This window comes from Typopeltis vanoorti, chromosome 9, assembly GCF_054136105.1.
Source record: "Typopeltis vanoorti isolate ZY-2024b chromosome 9, IOZ_Tvanoo_1.0, whole genome shotgun sequence".
In the NCBI taxonomy this organism is placed as follows: domain Eukaryota; kingdom Metazoa; phylum Arthropoda; class Arachnida; order Uropygi; family Thelyphonidae; genus Typopeltis; species Typopeltis vanoorti.
In genome coordinates, this window is record NC_143557.1 from 37,187,050 (window position 1) to 37,203,126 (window position 16,077).

General features: G+C 37.6%; 1 protein-coding gene across 1 annotated transcript; it reads left to right on the forward strand.

Annotated features, from left to right (window-relative positions):
• The first annotated feature begins 439 nt into the window (after positions 1 to 439).
• On the forward strand, positions 440 to 15,762 carry LOC150102976 (alpha-N-acetylgalactosaminide alpha-2,6-sialyltransferase 3-like). Its single transcript, XM_090398236.1, has 8 exons — positions 440 to 547; positions 2,960 to 3,240; positions 3,867 to 3,989; positions 5,324 to 5,459; positions 5,650 to 5,871; positions 9,311 to 9,424; positions 13,421 to 13,672; positions 15,363 to 15,762. The coding sequence occupies exons 1-7, from the start codon at positions 489 to 491 to the stop codon at positions 13,632 to 13,634; spliced, it is 1,149 nt and encodes a 382-aa protein (XP_090254362.1). The 5' UTR covers positions 440 to 488; the 3' UTR covers positions 13,635 to 13,672; positions 15,363 to 15,762.
• Positions 15,763 to 16,077: the final 315 nt, after the last annotated feature.

Genomic DNA, 16,077 nt, shown 5'->3' on the forward strand with positions numbered 1-16,077 from the left:
TAATTACCGCAATATCATTTATTGAAGATAAAATACAGCGGTTCTGGAGATATCGGCGTTGTACCCGATTACACAGCATAAATGAGACGCTTTGCAATTGGGAACCAACCAGTAGAAAAGAATTTCTACTTATGAGAACATCTAGTATTGGGGGGAAGGGGAGGAAGACCGTTATACTGTCGGGTAGCCTAAATGGCTATTGATTAATCATTGTCACAAGTGAGGAAATAGCAGAATTGACCATTTTGCAGTTCCTATTTGTGGAGCTGACCTGTCCAAACTCGCTGTTAGCCTACTGATTTTTTTACGCTCGCCGAAGAACCCAAAACAAAACCATCATCGCAGTACACAAGTGAACACGTGCTTGCCGTGACGTCACAGCACAGCAGCCTTGGAAATAAGTGTAAACAATGTCCGTTGCAGACGGCTACTAGTTAGGGTGGTGTGCCGAGAGTTCGATATCCCAGTGCCGTCACCCACTCGATCACATGACAATGCCAAGAAGAGACGGATTTGAGGGTGACCTCGACGTGCGCTGCATTCACAGGTAAGACGCAATCCAATGGATCCGCTCGTAGCGTCAAAATTAAAATTGTTGGTCATTATTTCTGCGATCGTACTTTCTTTCTCACCGACGCGCTACGACAACACGCTAGAAGGTGTTTGACCTCTTATCTCGTTAAGCGTAAATGATAGTGTCGGGAAGGATAAGTAAGTTATTTGATTGCCCTTTGGCCTGATTGGTTCCTTTGGTGTTTACAAATATTACATTGATTAGTTGATCTGATTAAAGTAAGCTTAACTAATTTTTGCTTGAACAAGAATTGCGAGTCAGACATGTAACTCCGCTAGAAAAATGTTATAAAGATGCCGAAAGATTTAAAAAAAAAAAAAAATGCTATTCTTGACAGATTTTTGTAAACGTCATGTCTTCATGTTGTGATATCTTCCTAAACATCTTTTTTTTTTTTTTGCCCGCTTTAATAACAAAATGCAGGCAAAACATTGGAACAAGATAAGCTACACTTCATTACAATATAAAAACTGTTCAGCAGGAAATGGGAAATACAATTCCAATTAACGAACCAGGCGGGGTGGGGGAGGGGAATCGAGAAGAGAGCCAAAAGGCATCAACCTCTGTAGCAAGGCCACAAAGCACATGATCAATTACATGTGTTCACGTGAGCGAAAGAAAAAGTGGTAAATGCGCATGGGCGGACCAATCTCACTTACAAATGATCTCAGAAAGTTGTCAAGCGTGTATTATCCCTATGCACCTACTTGTAGGGCGACTCTATAAATCCAGATCTAAGAGTCGCTACTTTTGAAGTGGATGTATTGTTTCCTATGAAAAATCACGCAAACGGCAATCAGCTATTTTAGCTTTCGAGTTTGCTGAATTGAGCATGCGTAATGCGACTGGCGGTTGTTTATATAGCTCAGGGCTAATCTCTAAGAGAGAAAGTATACACAAGACACTTATAAAAAAAAAAAAAAAGAAATAACAAAAACATTTAAAATGAGATGAAATATAAAATCACCATGGAAGTTTATTAGAATGATACACAATCAGGATACGTTTGCCACTGTTCTTTTAAGCGCACACGACTAAGCTATTTCATAACCTCAACGACGAGTTCGAACGAATGAAAGTGTGAGTAGGATGGTGAAGGACAAGTCTATTTATAGACATCTTCCGCGAAGGTGGTTATCTGCTTAATTCAATGACCTCGTATTATCCCTACGCACCTACTCGATCTTCAAACGAAAACACAAGACGGATTCCATTCACCGATATCTCTTATTCCGTCGGAACAGCGTCAAGAGATGTTTACGTCTTCTCTCATAATGCAACCCAGCAGTCGACTTGTAGGTCACTGTTACGTACGAAAGGTGTACTCAACAAGAGGGCCGAGTTGCATCATCCCACCAGTACAACACGGAAACACCTGCTTGGAGTTAGCAGAGGAATGCGCCTCCTGAAGTGCAAACTGTTCCCGCAGCATGACGGATGCAAAGGTCTGATTTACAGGCGCGAGAGTTGATGGAACGTAAGTCATTCATTTCAAGGTTTCAATCTTATTAACTTGATTCACTAATACTGAAGTGCTTGCATTTCTGAGTAGTTTTCAAAGTTAATCGATTTCGGAAACCATCTTCTTTAAAAGGAAGTTAAAGAAAGAGAGGAATATACGCATGCGTCTATGTATAACTTCCTTTTAAAGAAGATGGTTTCCGAAATCGAATAACTTTGAAAACTGCTGAGAAATCGTTGTTTATACTGTTGAAAGTACTTCGGGGTGTAGAGCACGTTATCGGTAAATTGCGTGTGCCGTAAAGGTCGGTTTCTATTTTTGTCAGAATCAAGAGAATGAAGTTGCAATTCCAGTGGAGGAATTGCTCTCAAGGGTTGCTTTCTTGTATACTGTTCTAAGTAAGAGGTTGTCGTCTTAAAAGTGATCGAACTGGTTCTTTATTATCTAAAGATCTGTCTTCCTTCTTTCCTCCTCCTAGATCAAGTTTCATTTATGATCTATTCCAGTCCACTAATAACCTTCAATCCCCAAGAGACCTGGAGGGAGTCCATCATGAACTCCAGAGTTCAAAACTAATCTCGAAATTGTCGTTAAAAATAGAGAAGGGAGGTCCGTATGCAGATGTCCTTGGTCTACTTTATTCTGCTGTGGGCTATTTATAAGTGTGCGATCGTCACCTCTAAATTAACGCGCACGGGCACACACACACTTGTTTCTTATTGGCGATGTAAACCAAACGCCTTGGACTTTAGGTTGAATCTTCTGACAGTTCTTCACCCAAACAGCTTCTGGTCACACTTTGTCATTAACTGATATCACGAAAGAAACGTGGCGTCACTCAGTACGCTTGCGCAGTTTTTGCTCTTTCCTTTATGTTAAAACTAAATGACTGCTGTGAACGAAGCTTGTTCGTGTATTTCCAGGACCATGCCTACCAAATCTTGGCTATCCTTAAGGAATTTTACTGCATTCATCTTAGCCGGCTTCATCATCCATGTCACCATAGGATTGTATGCCATACTGCAAAGTGAACACCGTCTTCGACTTAAGCCTCGTCATCTGGCCGAGGTGGAAGTGCGAGGAAGGACTTACCACACGCACAAGAACTTCCCGATTGACCTGAAGATGAGGGAAGCTTACGAGAGGAGACGCCAAATGGTGGAGGTTTTTCGTCCCCACTTAGTAGCCAGGAGGGAAATTTTGGGTAAGTAGAATTTCTTCGATAGTACACAACTAAAGTGTTTTTGAAAATTAATTGTTAAATAAAATATATTAATATGGTGGATTGAAACTTGGGCTCTAGGATTTTCTACTGATTGATAACCAATTCAAGTTCAGCTTCGCATTTTAAATCTAACTGGAAATCTTCACACATTCTCTGAAGGCATTTCCAAGTGACCCGACTTAAACACATCGATAAAAACAGTTTGCTGGCAGAAATACTTAAAGACTTGCCCAAATTTTGGACAGTAGCGAAAAAGCAGAACAGACATTACACTGAAGCCTATAAATGTATTATGATGAGTAAATATGACTGGGTTGACATCGTTTAACAGCATGATAGGATTATGGGGGGGGGGGGCTTTTGAAACGAATCTAATAATTCACCACATTGGTATTACGATTCTGTCTAGACACTACAAAGAAAAAAAAGAAAAGAAGCAAACTTGAATTTTAATGACTTTAGATGCGTAGTTAATGAAAGCCACGTCTGCTATCGACTTTAACATTAATATTCTATCACATCTCGTGTCATCATCGCGAGCGAACGCATTTTATGAGATAGTATGTCTGGAATTGATGCTTACACGTATGGTTTGTTATCCGCAGAGAGAAGCAACTCCTCTTCATCTTCCATCCTCCCAGCCATTCGCTCCGATTACTTAGAAGCAGGAGGAGAAGGCACAGAATTAAGACTCGCCTGCGACACATGCTCATTAGTAGGAAATTTAGGTGAGTAAAGTTCTTATTCCCCCCCCCCCTTTCATTTCATTACTGATTTTGCTCTCGACTTAATTCTTCCTTTACATACTCTAACAGGCGTTAATGTTGTGTTTCTGAGGTGATTTGTACCCAATTAAGTCACTTGGTAAGAAGACTGGATTTGTTAAATAACTCCCAGATAACACAATCTGCTGCGATCTCTCCATTTCACACAAGAAGCGTAAACAACCCGTCCTGTTATCTTACTATAAACAACACGCGCTAAGTAGGTCGCAAATATCCTTAGGGCAGTTACAGCACGGAACTACGAAAGGAAAGCATGATCTCATTCAAATTGTTCATTTGATCTCCAGAAATGTTAATAATATTAAGAAAAGTGGGACTGCGATTTGATTGATCGTTCTCTCTGTATAGATTATCTGTTTCGGAATTTTTTTCGGTGTATGTAGGGGAGTGGGGAGGGCTTACAAGTACAGTTTTAAAACGCAAAAAAGGTCCAGTGGTTAAACCACTATACAAATAATCTGTTAGATTAGCCCTTTTGAAACGATAATAAGGCGGATAATTATTATAATTAAGAATTAAGTTGATTTTTTGGCAATCTGATTAGAATTTTGATTTAAGATTAAATCAAAAGTACATTTGGAAAGATGAAGTGTCAAAAAAAAAATTTAAAAAAAAACAGTCATAAGTTTTGCTTTTATATTAATCACGTGTGTAACGTCAAGAGGAACAGATCAATCTTGGTTTCGAAATGTTATAACACTTGCTCCAAATTATTGTAATGCAGTCGGGCACTAAGTGAACTTAAGGGTTGCTGGAAGTTCCCTCTCTCATAATTAAGTTTTATATTTTGTTTTCGTCATCAATAACATATGAGAGATGTTTTGTTTTCTTTAACCTAAAGGAAAGAACGCCAAAAATTTCTTTATTTCGTGAAGATCAGTGATATTCTGGGAAACTTCGTAAGTGCAATACAGAGGTCAATCGTTTCTTAAAAACACGGCTATTTATGCCCTGCATCAAGAGCAAAAAAAAAAAAAACACCGACTTGCTCATTTTATTCCCCCGTAGACTATCAATTGAAGACGAGGTGATAGCAAGTCGATTCTTCAAACGTCGCGACTCTTCCCAGGAGAAATATCGTCCATCCAATAAAGATTAAATGACAAAGAACGGAGTGACAACTGAATTCAGCAGATTACAAAAATAGAATCTCACCACATGTGTCTTTCTCTGTCTCTCGTGCACGCGCTATACATTACACCTACTGCGGTGTTGTCACTCAGAAGTGCGCGTTGTTTCGAAAACCTCAAACCTTTTTTCTTTCTTTTCTAAAACAGGAACTTTGTTGGGAACCAAGCTTGGAGAAGAAATCGATTCTGCAAAGTGCGTCTTCAGGTTAGGATTTTCACCTTCTCGGAGATACGAGGAAGACGTGGGGAAGAAGACGACAGTTCGCACAAGCGACTTCACTAGGTAACCCGAAGGCCTTTTTTCTCTCTTTAATGCATAACTAGCAGACTCCAACAACGGGCGCAGAGCTGCTTAAATTATTTCCGTAAAAAATCAGTTCTTATTCTAAATTTCACCATTTAAAGATCTAAATGACACAGGATTTGTTTCTTAAGTCATCCTTAGCTGTCTCAAGAAAGAATGTGTTTTTCAGATTCCGTCTGTACCTCAAGAAACCCAGGAAGTTAATCACGGGGCCTCACCCTTCCGAAAACTGGGTCATCTTTAACGTGAGGAATGTGGATGCCATCACTAACCTTTACGCTCGTCTGGCCGATTTGAGGCGACGTCACGGGCACATTCAATTCTATCGTTTTAGCAGGAAAGGCGAGCAAGATGCCCTCAACACCCTCCGAGAAAATGGCGCAGTAATTGGGTAAGCAGTCGTTGAAGCAAAGCTTCTTCATTATAAGACACATTTAGATACTGCCCTGAAATATGTTAGAACATTTCTTTGTTGACTAAGAGCTATTAATTAAATTTCCATACATTAAAAAATTACAGAAATTCTATGAAATAAATACAATGTATAGGTAGTTCCCGACTTTGAATTAATTGTTCATAGCGCGAGCTTATCAAGAGGTGGGGGGGGGGATTTATTTCCCAAAGAGATTATGTTAAATACATGTCTTACGTTCACAGCAACGAAATTTAAACTAGTAATATCACATAAAGGTCAACAAAATAACAGTTTATGCTTAAATAATGATATATCCAAAAATATGAAAAACAACTATTAAAATCAAAGAAATTTCTATATTACAGAGAAAGTATGTTTGAATTGAATCCATGCAATGTTTCTTTCATAACTGGAAGATTATTATTATTATTATTTGACACCTCCAGGGAATCCAAAGACTCATTGAGGGAGAGTGTGCCAACAGCATCGAACGATTGGTCTCCTTCAACTACTAACCGCACTCAAACTTACTTAACTGAGCCATTAGTAGCAGAGGCTCTACCAATCGACTAACCTTTGCAATTTTGCATGTGCATATGTGGATACACACATAATATTTCAAAAGTATTGTTTTTCAAGATGTATAGTTACTGTCGAGCTCTGTTCAATGCATCCCCATCACTCCAAATAAGAATGAATAGTCTAAAGTTCAGGTGTATTTAATTTGTAAAAGTTATTAAAAGAAAATCAATATGTTGTTTGGAAAATGACATTTCTGTGCGCTGAAAAAGAAATTACAGAAGTGATGCTAGGGTACAGTTATTCAGATATGTAGAAAGTTAAGAGATCTACATTGTGAGAAAGAGAGAGAAAAGGGAAAACTGGCAGCATTGAACTTAAAACTGGGTTGTCCTTGCTGTTTTCCAGTGCAGCAAGGGATTGGTTGTGGGAATACTGTGAATTGTAGAATGTTTCAACAACAGTCTGTCGAAGGAAGAGGAATTGTTTCGAAATTATAGACAGAATATCAATTCAGTGATAGAAAGTTTTACATATAGGAAGAATGTGGAGAGTTAAAGGATAGTTTGCTGAGGTGCTCCAACAAGTGTTAGTGAATACTATGGTAGTCAAACCTGTGGCATGTTGGTAAATCTTTCCATAAAAATAAGAAAATGAGGAATTGCATCACCAGTGTAAGGACTACCATGCTGATTATGGGCATGAAATACCACATTTGGGGTTTAGAACAATGTTCCCTGATAAGTTAATCTTTAGCTTGTCCATGGTACTAATCTGGTATAGGTAACCAAAGCTGTGGAGATGGGATGGGAAGGTGTTTCGGAATTACTTCCAAAGCAACTAAGGATGTGAAGTGTATTATGTCTGTAAACTGCATATGTTATTCTGGCCATTTTGTAGCTTTGCAAGATGAATTTCTCAGGTTCTGGAAGATGTTAATTTAGTATGAAAAAGTGAAAAGGGAACATGGGATTGATCCAAGTTCTGAAGCAAGTTTTTGGCACAACTGGGGAGTGATGCCTTCACAGATATTAAGACTTCTCTCCCCTAAAACTTCTGATTTCCTTCTGACAAAATGCCAATGGATACATGTAGCACATTATTTATGTCAGAGAATGTAATCTTTGTCACTGTGTTGGTCAGAGCTTTTGCCGCCCCTCTCAATACACACCAAAAATATTACAAAAAGTCAAAACGACGTAGGGAAAGAAATTAAAACACTATGTTTATGTTAGTTGTAAGTATAGTTGTTGAAAACTAATTATTAATTAAATAATAAAATTACTAAGTTAACATAAATAGAAGAATCGTCGAAAATTAAATTGTTTAATTGTAAACGTGAAAAATGCTGCCCGGAGTGGACCGCCGCCTCTGCCCCCCCCCCCCAGATACACCACTGGTGTTGATGCCATCTGTATTTTTATATATATAGGTTGTGCCCAATGGAGTTTGCATTGCATCATATGACAGTTTCTGTTTGTATAACAAGTATTCAGTCTGGTTCCTGGGCATCAAAACCATATTTTGAAGCAAGTAATGACTGAAAAATTTATATTTTACACACTTAGGTGCAGCAGATCAGTTCAAATTGGAGCCTAATTCCTGATATTAACTTTTCTTGAGAAGCTGTCCTGCAGTTAGCTGAGTGGCTATATGCTTTGAAACCATATGCCTGAGTTCGATTCCCATCACCGATGAGGATCTTAAGGCTCATTCTCAAACATAGTCAAGTTAGCCAGTCTTGGGCGTGGACTGCAGAGCTTTTCTCCCCAGTTAATCTGGGGGGTTTTCTCTCACAAGCAGGCAAACCGGCCCCGTGAACACATGCATCTACAGACATAGGGCTAGCCACATTATCCTCAGGATGGGTACAGCTTAGAAGGGTGCAGGATAGCCCTGCAACAGGCCACTAGGGCTAACACATGAAGGGAAGAAGAAGAAAAGTTGTCCATTTTCTTTATATTTCACTAAACTGTAACTCACTGCTTAGAGTTGTGACTATGATGTTTCCAGTCTGGGACATTTTTATGAAGTCAGTAATGAGGAATTGCAAAAATTTTATAAGAGAGCAAGTTGCTCTCTTATAAAATTTAAAATAATCAAGCGTTTATAAACAATTGGCAAATAGCTGAATCAAAAATCATTGAACAATCAATGTAGTTTAGAAGGAAGATTCTTCTCATCCCCACAACTGCTAAGTCCTCAAATCTTAACTGGATGCATCTCAAGCAACAGTTTCCTAAGTGATGGTAAAATGATTGAACAATGCCACTTGTCAAGGGTTTGAGGAAGAAGTGGCCCATTCCACCTGCAATCCTTTTATTTTGGTTCAATTTCTCACAGGAACTTATATTACTAACAGGCATATTCGAAATTTGTTTAAACAATGTAACGTATTGATTGGCAGTGACCAGACTACAGTACTTCGATGTGCAGAGTGACCGCTATTTGTGTGCTTTCATATGAGGTCAAATGAAGCAATAATACTTGCTGCATGAAACAGCAAAGATGTATTTGAACAGAGGTTTTATTAGAACACGTCTTTATCAAATATTTCCAACATTACAGGGCATTAATACAGCATGTGGTCTGTAACAATTTCGAAATTTTGTTCTAGAAGCCAAATATGGATCTTTAAGCCACTTCAGACCTCCAATAAGCAGGGAAGAGGTCTCTCAGTAAGCAGTGGTAATGGCCTGTCACTAACAGACATTCACAGATGTCCATGTTCTCAGTAGGATTACAGAAATTAATAGTTATTTCTAGTTGCCACGTAACTCTTAATCAAACCAGTTTATTATTTTTCATGCATGCATGACAAACTTTTACTATTCCTTTAGTTTTTTTCTTATTAATGTTTGCTCTTCTCGGTGATATTTCTTCATTGTCCTTGTAGGTACACGATGGAAGGTCGGCAACCTTCGACTCTGTGGTATTCAGTGAAGCTTATGGAAGATGCTGGTTGCTCGGAAGTTCACGTGTATGGCATTCCTGATCCCAAGATTTGCAAGTAAGAATTGTGAATAAGGTTGAATAACAAAGATAAGATTAAATAGTGAATTTTATTTCTTGTTAAAAATAAATTTTATTATATCTATTATTTTTATATTTTTATTATAAATAAATTGCATTTATTATATCTTGTTAGAAATCATTTTATTCTAAAATTTTAAAGATAAAATAAATTTTAAAATTCAACTTCCACTTGGTTGTCTGCATATTTCAGTGTACTCCAAAACAATCCACTGTTACAATTAATATCTCTCTATTAAAAAGAAATGCACTTTGTTTTTTCTTCGTAATACCTTGAAATTTCAGTCAAGGAGGAGATTATGGATCTACAAAGTGAAAATCACAACATTAGGAGGCACCTTGGAACAGTGTGATACTGAGGTATAAGAAACTACATGGAATGAATGTCATTAGTGCATGGGAAGCTGTCAAAGATTGTTTGAGCAAGGCAGCAGCAGACTGTACACTCAAGGTCAGGGGGATAAATGGAGTAGGAATTGAGTGGATGACTAGCAATATAAAGCAGGAGCTGCAAAAAAAGAAAGCATTTTGGAAGGAACATACATGCAAGAAGCGTAACAAGTATGGTAAGGAAGGCCAAACCAGATTTTGAGAGAATATTAGCTAAGCAGGTCAAAGTAAATCCAAATTTTTCACTTTCACTATGTAGCAAGTAAGAGAAAGAATGATTATGGAAAGATAACTTTACTCAGTACTGATGACAGGAAAGCAACAGAAGCAAAAGAAATAGATGAGTTTCTGAGCAATCTTTGCAAGGGTGTATCATCCAGGTGGTGACTTTGCAGTTACTGAGGTGACAAACTGGAGGTACTCAGTATATTGAAAAACATCAATGTGGATACGGCAATGGGCCTGGATGGTATGTCAGCTCATGTGCTACAAGAATGTGCAAGTGAGCTGGTTGTGTCCCTGTCGAGATTCTTTAATCTAAGTCTCAGCTCTGGCAAGGTTCCAAGGGAGTGGAGAGAGGGTAAGATTTTATACAGCAGAGAGTACTGCCGCATAAAGGTGGCTCCAAAACAGAAGTAGCAAATTACAGATCAATTATATCTCTGCAGTGGAAGTTAAAGTATTGGAAAAGTTGGAGAAAAGTAAAATACACAGTGGGTGGATAGGGATGCAATACTCTATAGTGGGCAGCATGGCTTTGTAAAAGGTAGTTCTCCCTTGGTTATTTATTAGGCCATGCTGACCCTATAGAGTATTGCATCCCTATCCACCCACTGTGTATTTTACCTTTCTCCAACTTTTCCAATACTTTAACTGCCACTGAAGAGATACTAATTGATCTGTAATAAGGCAGTATTCTCTCAAATGCCTTTGTTAAGTCCAGCAGTTTCACATTTTATAATAAGGTGTCAGCAGAATTGGATAAAGAAAATGGCTACACCATGAAACTGCTGGACGTAACAAAGGCATTAAGAGAATAGTGCCTGGAAAACTATTACATAAGTTGGAGCAAATGGGAATGGATATGAAGCTGGTGGCATGGATGGGGAGGACATGACTGATAGATATTCGAGGGTAGTGTATTTTGGAGTCTAATCAAGACAAATGAGGGTGACTAGTGGAGTGCCCCAGGGCTCTGAACTAGGGCTACTAATCTTTAATTTATACATTAATGATAGAGTGGAAGATTTGAAGTCAGATATTCAGTTGTTTGCCGATGATGCAAATCTGAGAGAGGGCAATAATTGATTAAAGTGATGTCGATATCTTATAAGATGATTTAAATAAATTGCAGGCAAAGGACAATGGTTGTGAATTCAATTCTTCTAAAATGTAAGATTATGCACTTTGTATTATATTGATGGCACTAGTTTACAGGAAATTGATGAGGCTAGAGATCTGGGGATGATGGTGGACAGAGATTTGAAATCCAGAGGACATATTGCAAGAGTTGGCAAAATAGCTCAGATGACTACTTCAATCCTCAAGAACACAAAATAGCAGGTTACTTCCCCTCTTTATGTGGCTATGATTCATCCACATGTTGACTCTATGCACAGGTTTGGTCACTTGCATTTCTTGGGGATCAGAAGGTGGTGGAGAGGATTCAGAGATGAGTGACCAAGCTGGTGACAGGTTTGTGGAGGATAGATTGAAGGTGTGTGGATTGCAGAGTTTAGCTATCAGACAGAAGAGGGGGGGATATGATAGAAACTTATAAGTTACTAAAGGGATACTATAAGATTGACAGAAAAGAAATTTTTCAAAACATGGGAAATAGGGGAAGAAACAAGGGATCACACTTGGAAGTGTCTCAGAGTGTAGTTAGTAAGGGGATGCAGACTAGGTCCTTTTCTTGGAATGGTGAACGAGTGGAATAGATTGTCAGATGTGATTGCGAGTCCCCCAACAGTGAATAGGTTTAAGATGTCTGATAGATAGTGTGTTAATGGATAGAGTGGGTTTCCTGTGATGGGTCTTGACTCCATGTAGTGCCCACATAAATAATGATACAACCAAGTTCCAACCATTCGTGTTAATTGTTTACCATCAAAATCAATAGATGACAGCAAATTTAAGCAAACAGACTACATGAAAAATACAGTTAGAAATTACTAATTATATGAAGAGCCAAAGGCTCCAATTCGGCGACATAACTTATTTAAGTTAAAGGGATATTACATCCCATATTGTTTCTTAGCCAAATTAGAAATGTTTCATGCCGAATATAGAAACTATATAAAGTTCGGCGATTCCAAGCGTAAGCAAATACCTGGATACTGCAGCAACTGACCTTTGAAGGTAGTGCAAGCCGAGGCAACTCATATCAAAGGTGGAGCAAGCTCTGATCACTATTCTTGATATTTACCCATAATGTGAACTTAGCTCCTCGGAGCTGTATTATTTTTCTACATTATGAGAGAAGGTCACTACCCAGACCGGTTTCAACCTTTATGGAGGTCTCATCAGTGAGTAGGTAGACCATGTTAATAATACCAAGTTTGTAGTGAACGAATTGAAGCCTTTGGCTCTTCATGTAATTAGTAATTTATTAGGACACCTCTTGGCAATTCTCATAGTAAGTTCTGTTCGCTACAAACTTGGTATTAACTAGGTCTACCTACTCACTGATGAGACCTCAATAAAGGCTGAAACCAGTCTGGGTAGCGAACTTCTCTCGTAATGTAGAACAATAATACAGCTCCTATGAGCTAAGTTCACATTATGGGTAAATATCAAGAATAGTGATCGGATCTTGCTCCACCTTTGACATGAGTTGCTTCAGCTTGCACTACCTTCAAGGGTCAGTTGCTGCAGTATCCAGGTATTTGCTTACGCTTGGAATCGCCGAACTTTATATAGTTTCTATATTCGGCATGAAACTCTCTGAGTTTCTTATTTGGCTAAGAAACAATATGGGATGTAATATCCCTTTAACTTAAAAAAAAAAATAGAAATAGCTATCAGAAAACACAAGTATCAACTACAGCCAATGCTTGCCTTTTATTCTAAAAGGAATTCAAATTAATAACCATGAAATTGACTGGCCAGCCATTTTCTTCCACATGTAACAGTTGGGGAATAAAGATTGCTTAAATTTGTGTTTTCTGTATTTTCTTATTGTAAATAAATTACACTGAGACTTTCTAATTTTTTTATATTAATAATTTCAATATTACTTCTATTGGATGTTTTTTTTTTCAATTGTTTCTCTCTTTCATTGATGAGGCAAGAAGGCCTTTCCCATTTGCAGTAGTCCACACTAAAGAATTTCCAAATGACTCATTTATTGCATCTATTTTAGATGTTACTTAAAACACCAGTTAGTTCCTGTGCTTTATGTTAAAAGACATTTTGTGAGAATATTCGCTACATTAATAGCAAATATTCTCACAAAACTGGAGTTTTTGATAGATTGGGTCACTTTTGCATGTAGTGGTATCTATGCCTGCTGTAACTTCTTTGTGATGACCAGATGTAAAATTGGTGTTTCTTTTTTTTTTTTTTTTTTTTTTTTTTACAGGAGGGACCATAATGTGGACATCTTGAGTCGCTATTGGGACTGCTATTCCCCTAAAATATGCATCAATGGAACAGATTCTGGCTCCTTTAGAATGCTGCAACATCCTCACCCTGATTTAATGAGTGTTTGGGACAGAAGAGGCCTCTTGGGATGGTCTAAAAACCACAATGTCACCATCAAGACCCCTTCGTGGCCCCAACTACAAAAGTCATAGGGAGATCCCACATGCACTTCAGAAACAAACAGCAGCAGGTACGTGTCAGTATTAGTTCACTTAATATAAGAAAATGTGTTGGTGCGATAAATCACAAATAGGATAATTTCATTGTTTTGTAATTAAAACCAAAAGGTGTATTTAGTAACGTTTTTTTCCTTGATATTTGTGATAGAACCATAATTACTGCCACCTTTGTGCACTGGTTTTCCTAACAAAACCATTGACAAGAATTGAAGCTAATCATTGCTTATGAATTAGTGAAAGACAAGATGCTGTTAACTCAGTTGACTACATCATGGCTAGTTGAAAAAGATCTCAAGGGTATCCACATGTTAAAAATAGACTGAGATCACAGGATTTTCTTTTAGCGTTCTGTGCACAAAAATAACTGAAAAAGATATCTGATGCATTTCATTTAATAGACTTAACCTTCATTTCATTTAAATGCTAGGGCTTTAGACCAAGTCATTTATTTTAATTGTTCCTTTTTTTTAATATAGCAGTAGACAGTGAAAATGAACAAATATAATTCAAGATAAGTCTGTGTAGCCCTATAGAAGTGTCATTTGCATCAGAAGTTCTTTGCAGTACTAAGAAAACCGCTATCAGTTTTAATTTAGTTGCTGACTAGAGGAACTTTTTCTAACTCTTTCTTAAATTGATTCCCAAGTTTGTCAATCTTGGGTATAATAATTTCTTTTTCTGGAATTTCAGGATTTTCAGCCTGTCAACTCCAGACAGTGGTGCGCCCAAAGGACCCTGGTCCCCCCAAAAGAAAAAGGGAAAAAAAAAACACTAGAAAAATTTCCAGTCTTTTCCTAATTAAAATTCATTTTTTTTAAATTTATGTTGTATCATGTCTTCTATTTCTTATGAATTAGTCACATAAGGTGGGAATACCCTATAGCTCTCAGGAATTGTGGCCAAGCACTACTTCGTTTGCCCGAGCTGGGCCAGAGGAGATCACGGGTATTATGTATTGGCTATCACTGCAGATGTTCAGTCATAGGTCGTATGCAATGCATAGTGTCTATTCTCAAATTGTCTACTCAACTCGTGTCCCCCCCCCCCACCCGCAAGATTAAATCCTGAGTGCACTACTGACTCCAGAAAAAAATCAACCTTAGATATCACATCATTTCAGACAAATAATATACTGTGGTAGAGGCTACAAGATGGCAGCACTTGTCTCTCTTCACCACTTGTTTATAATGTATTTGGCTAGCTGTCTCTGATTACCAGAGATAGCTAGCTAAATCAGCTAGGACTGATAATCAGAGAAAGTTAAATTGGGCTAAAATGGCCTCACCTATTTTTATTCTCTTTGGGAGATAAAAAGTTAAACAGACAATTCAAGATGCTCTTCTGAAACTAATGGATCATGTATGTAACTGGGAATGAATATGCACCTAAAAATTGTTGCATTTTAAAATGTTTGCAAATGAAGTCTTATTCAACGAGTTGTTTATGTGAATACCTAACTGGTTTTGCATTTAACTGAACTCACCACAAATACCGTAGGATATCAGCTCAATACCAACAATCATTTACAGACATGAATGGGAAAGCCCATTAGAACAATGCTTTTAATTGTTGCTGCAAATGTTCAACAATGAATTCATAACCATCATTTTAATGACATACATCATCATAAAAATTGCATTTAGAATCAAAATAGTTCTTTTGTACTAAGCCAAAGTGATCTAATATTGTATTTAATTGCAGGCAGAGAAAGTCAGATGCTCAACAACATTCTGATAGAAATACTTATCCAATAAGGATAAAATCGAAAGTAGAAAAGAAACTGATGTGCCTCCTGCCATTTTGCTTTCATAGGAGTTGCAGAGCACTTGTGAAGTGTCCTTTTTGATGGAGACAGACTGATGAAGTCAGTGAAGCCAAAGATGGAAACCAAGACATTTTTCCTAAATTAGAACTCTTTAGAAGCGTCACGTTTTGAATATTTTGTTGCATTCATTCTTTCAAGTGCCTTATCTAATTATTTTTAATTTGTAATATAAAATTTCCTGAATCATTTTATGTAAATAAGCTGTTGTATATTTTCTGTTGAAATCTGTACTGTGAAAAAAATAAATAAAATCACGCCACAATTTTTGAAGTTTTAGATTCTTTATTAATGTTTTTGTCTTTGTGTTGACTCGATTTTCTTAAAACGTATATGCGCGTGCCGAAAAATTATTACTCTCTCTCTCTGAGGTGAATATTTACTATTTAACTCAATAGATGGCGGTACTGTCGATTGAATACGTTTGGCGTCTCAAAAATCAGTGTTCAAGCTTTAATAGTAGCAAAGTAGTTCATGGCTATTTCCAAAATAAGTTCGGAATCATTTACAAATTTATGGCATTGATTATTCATGAATTTAAGGTTAAATTTGGGGAGTTTTCATGACAGTATTCATATCTTTGGATGAAGTTGA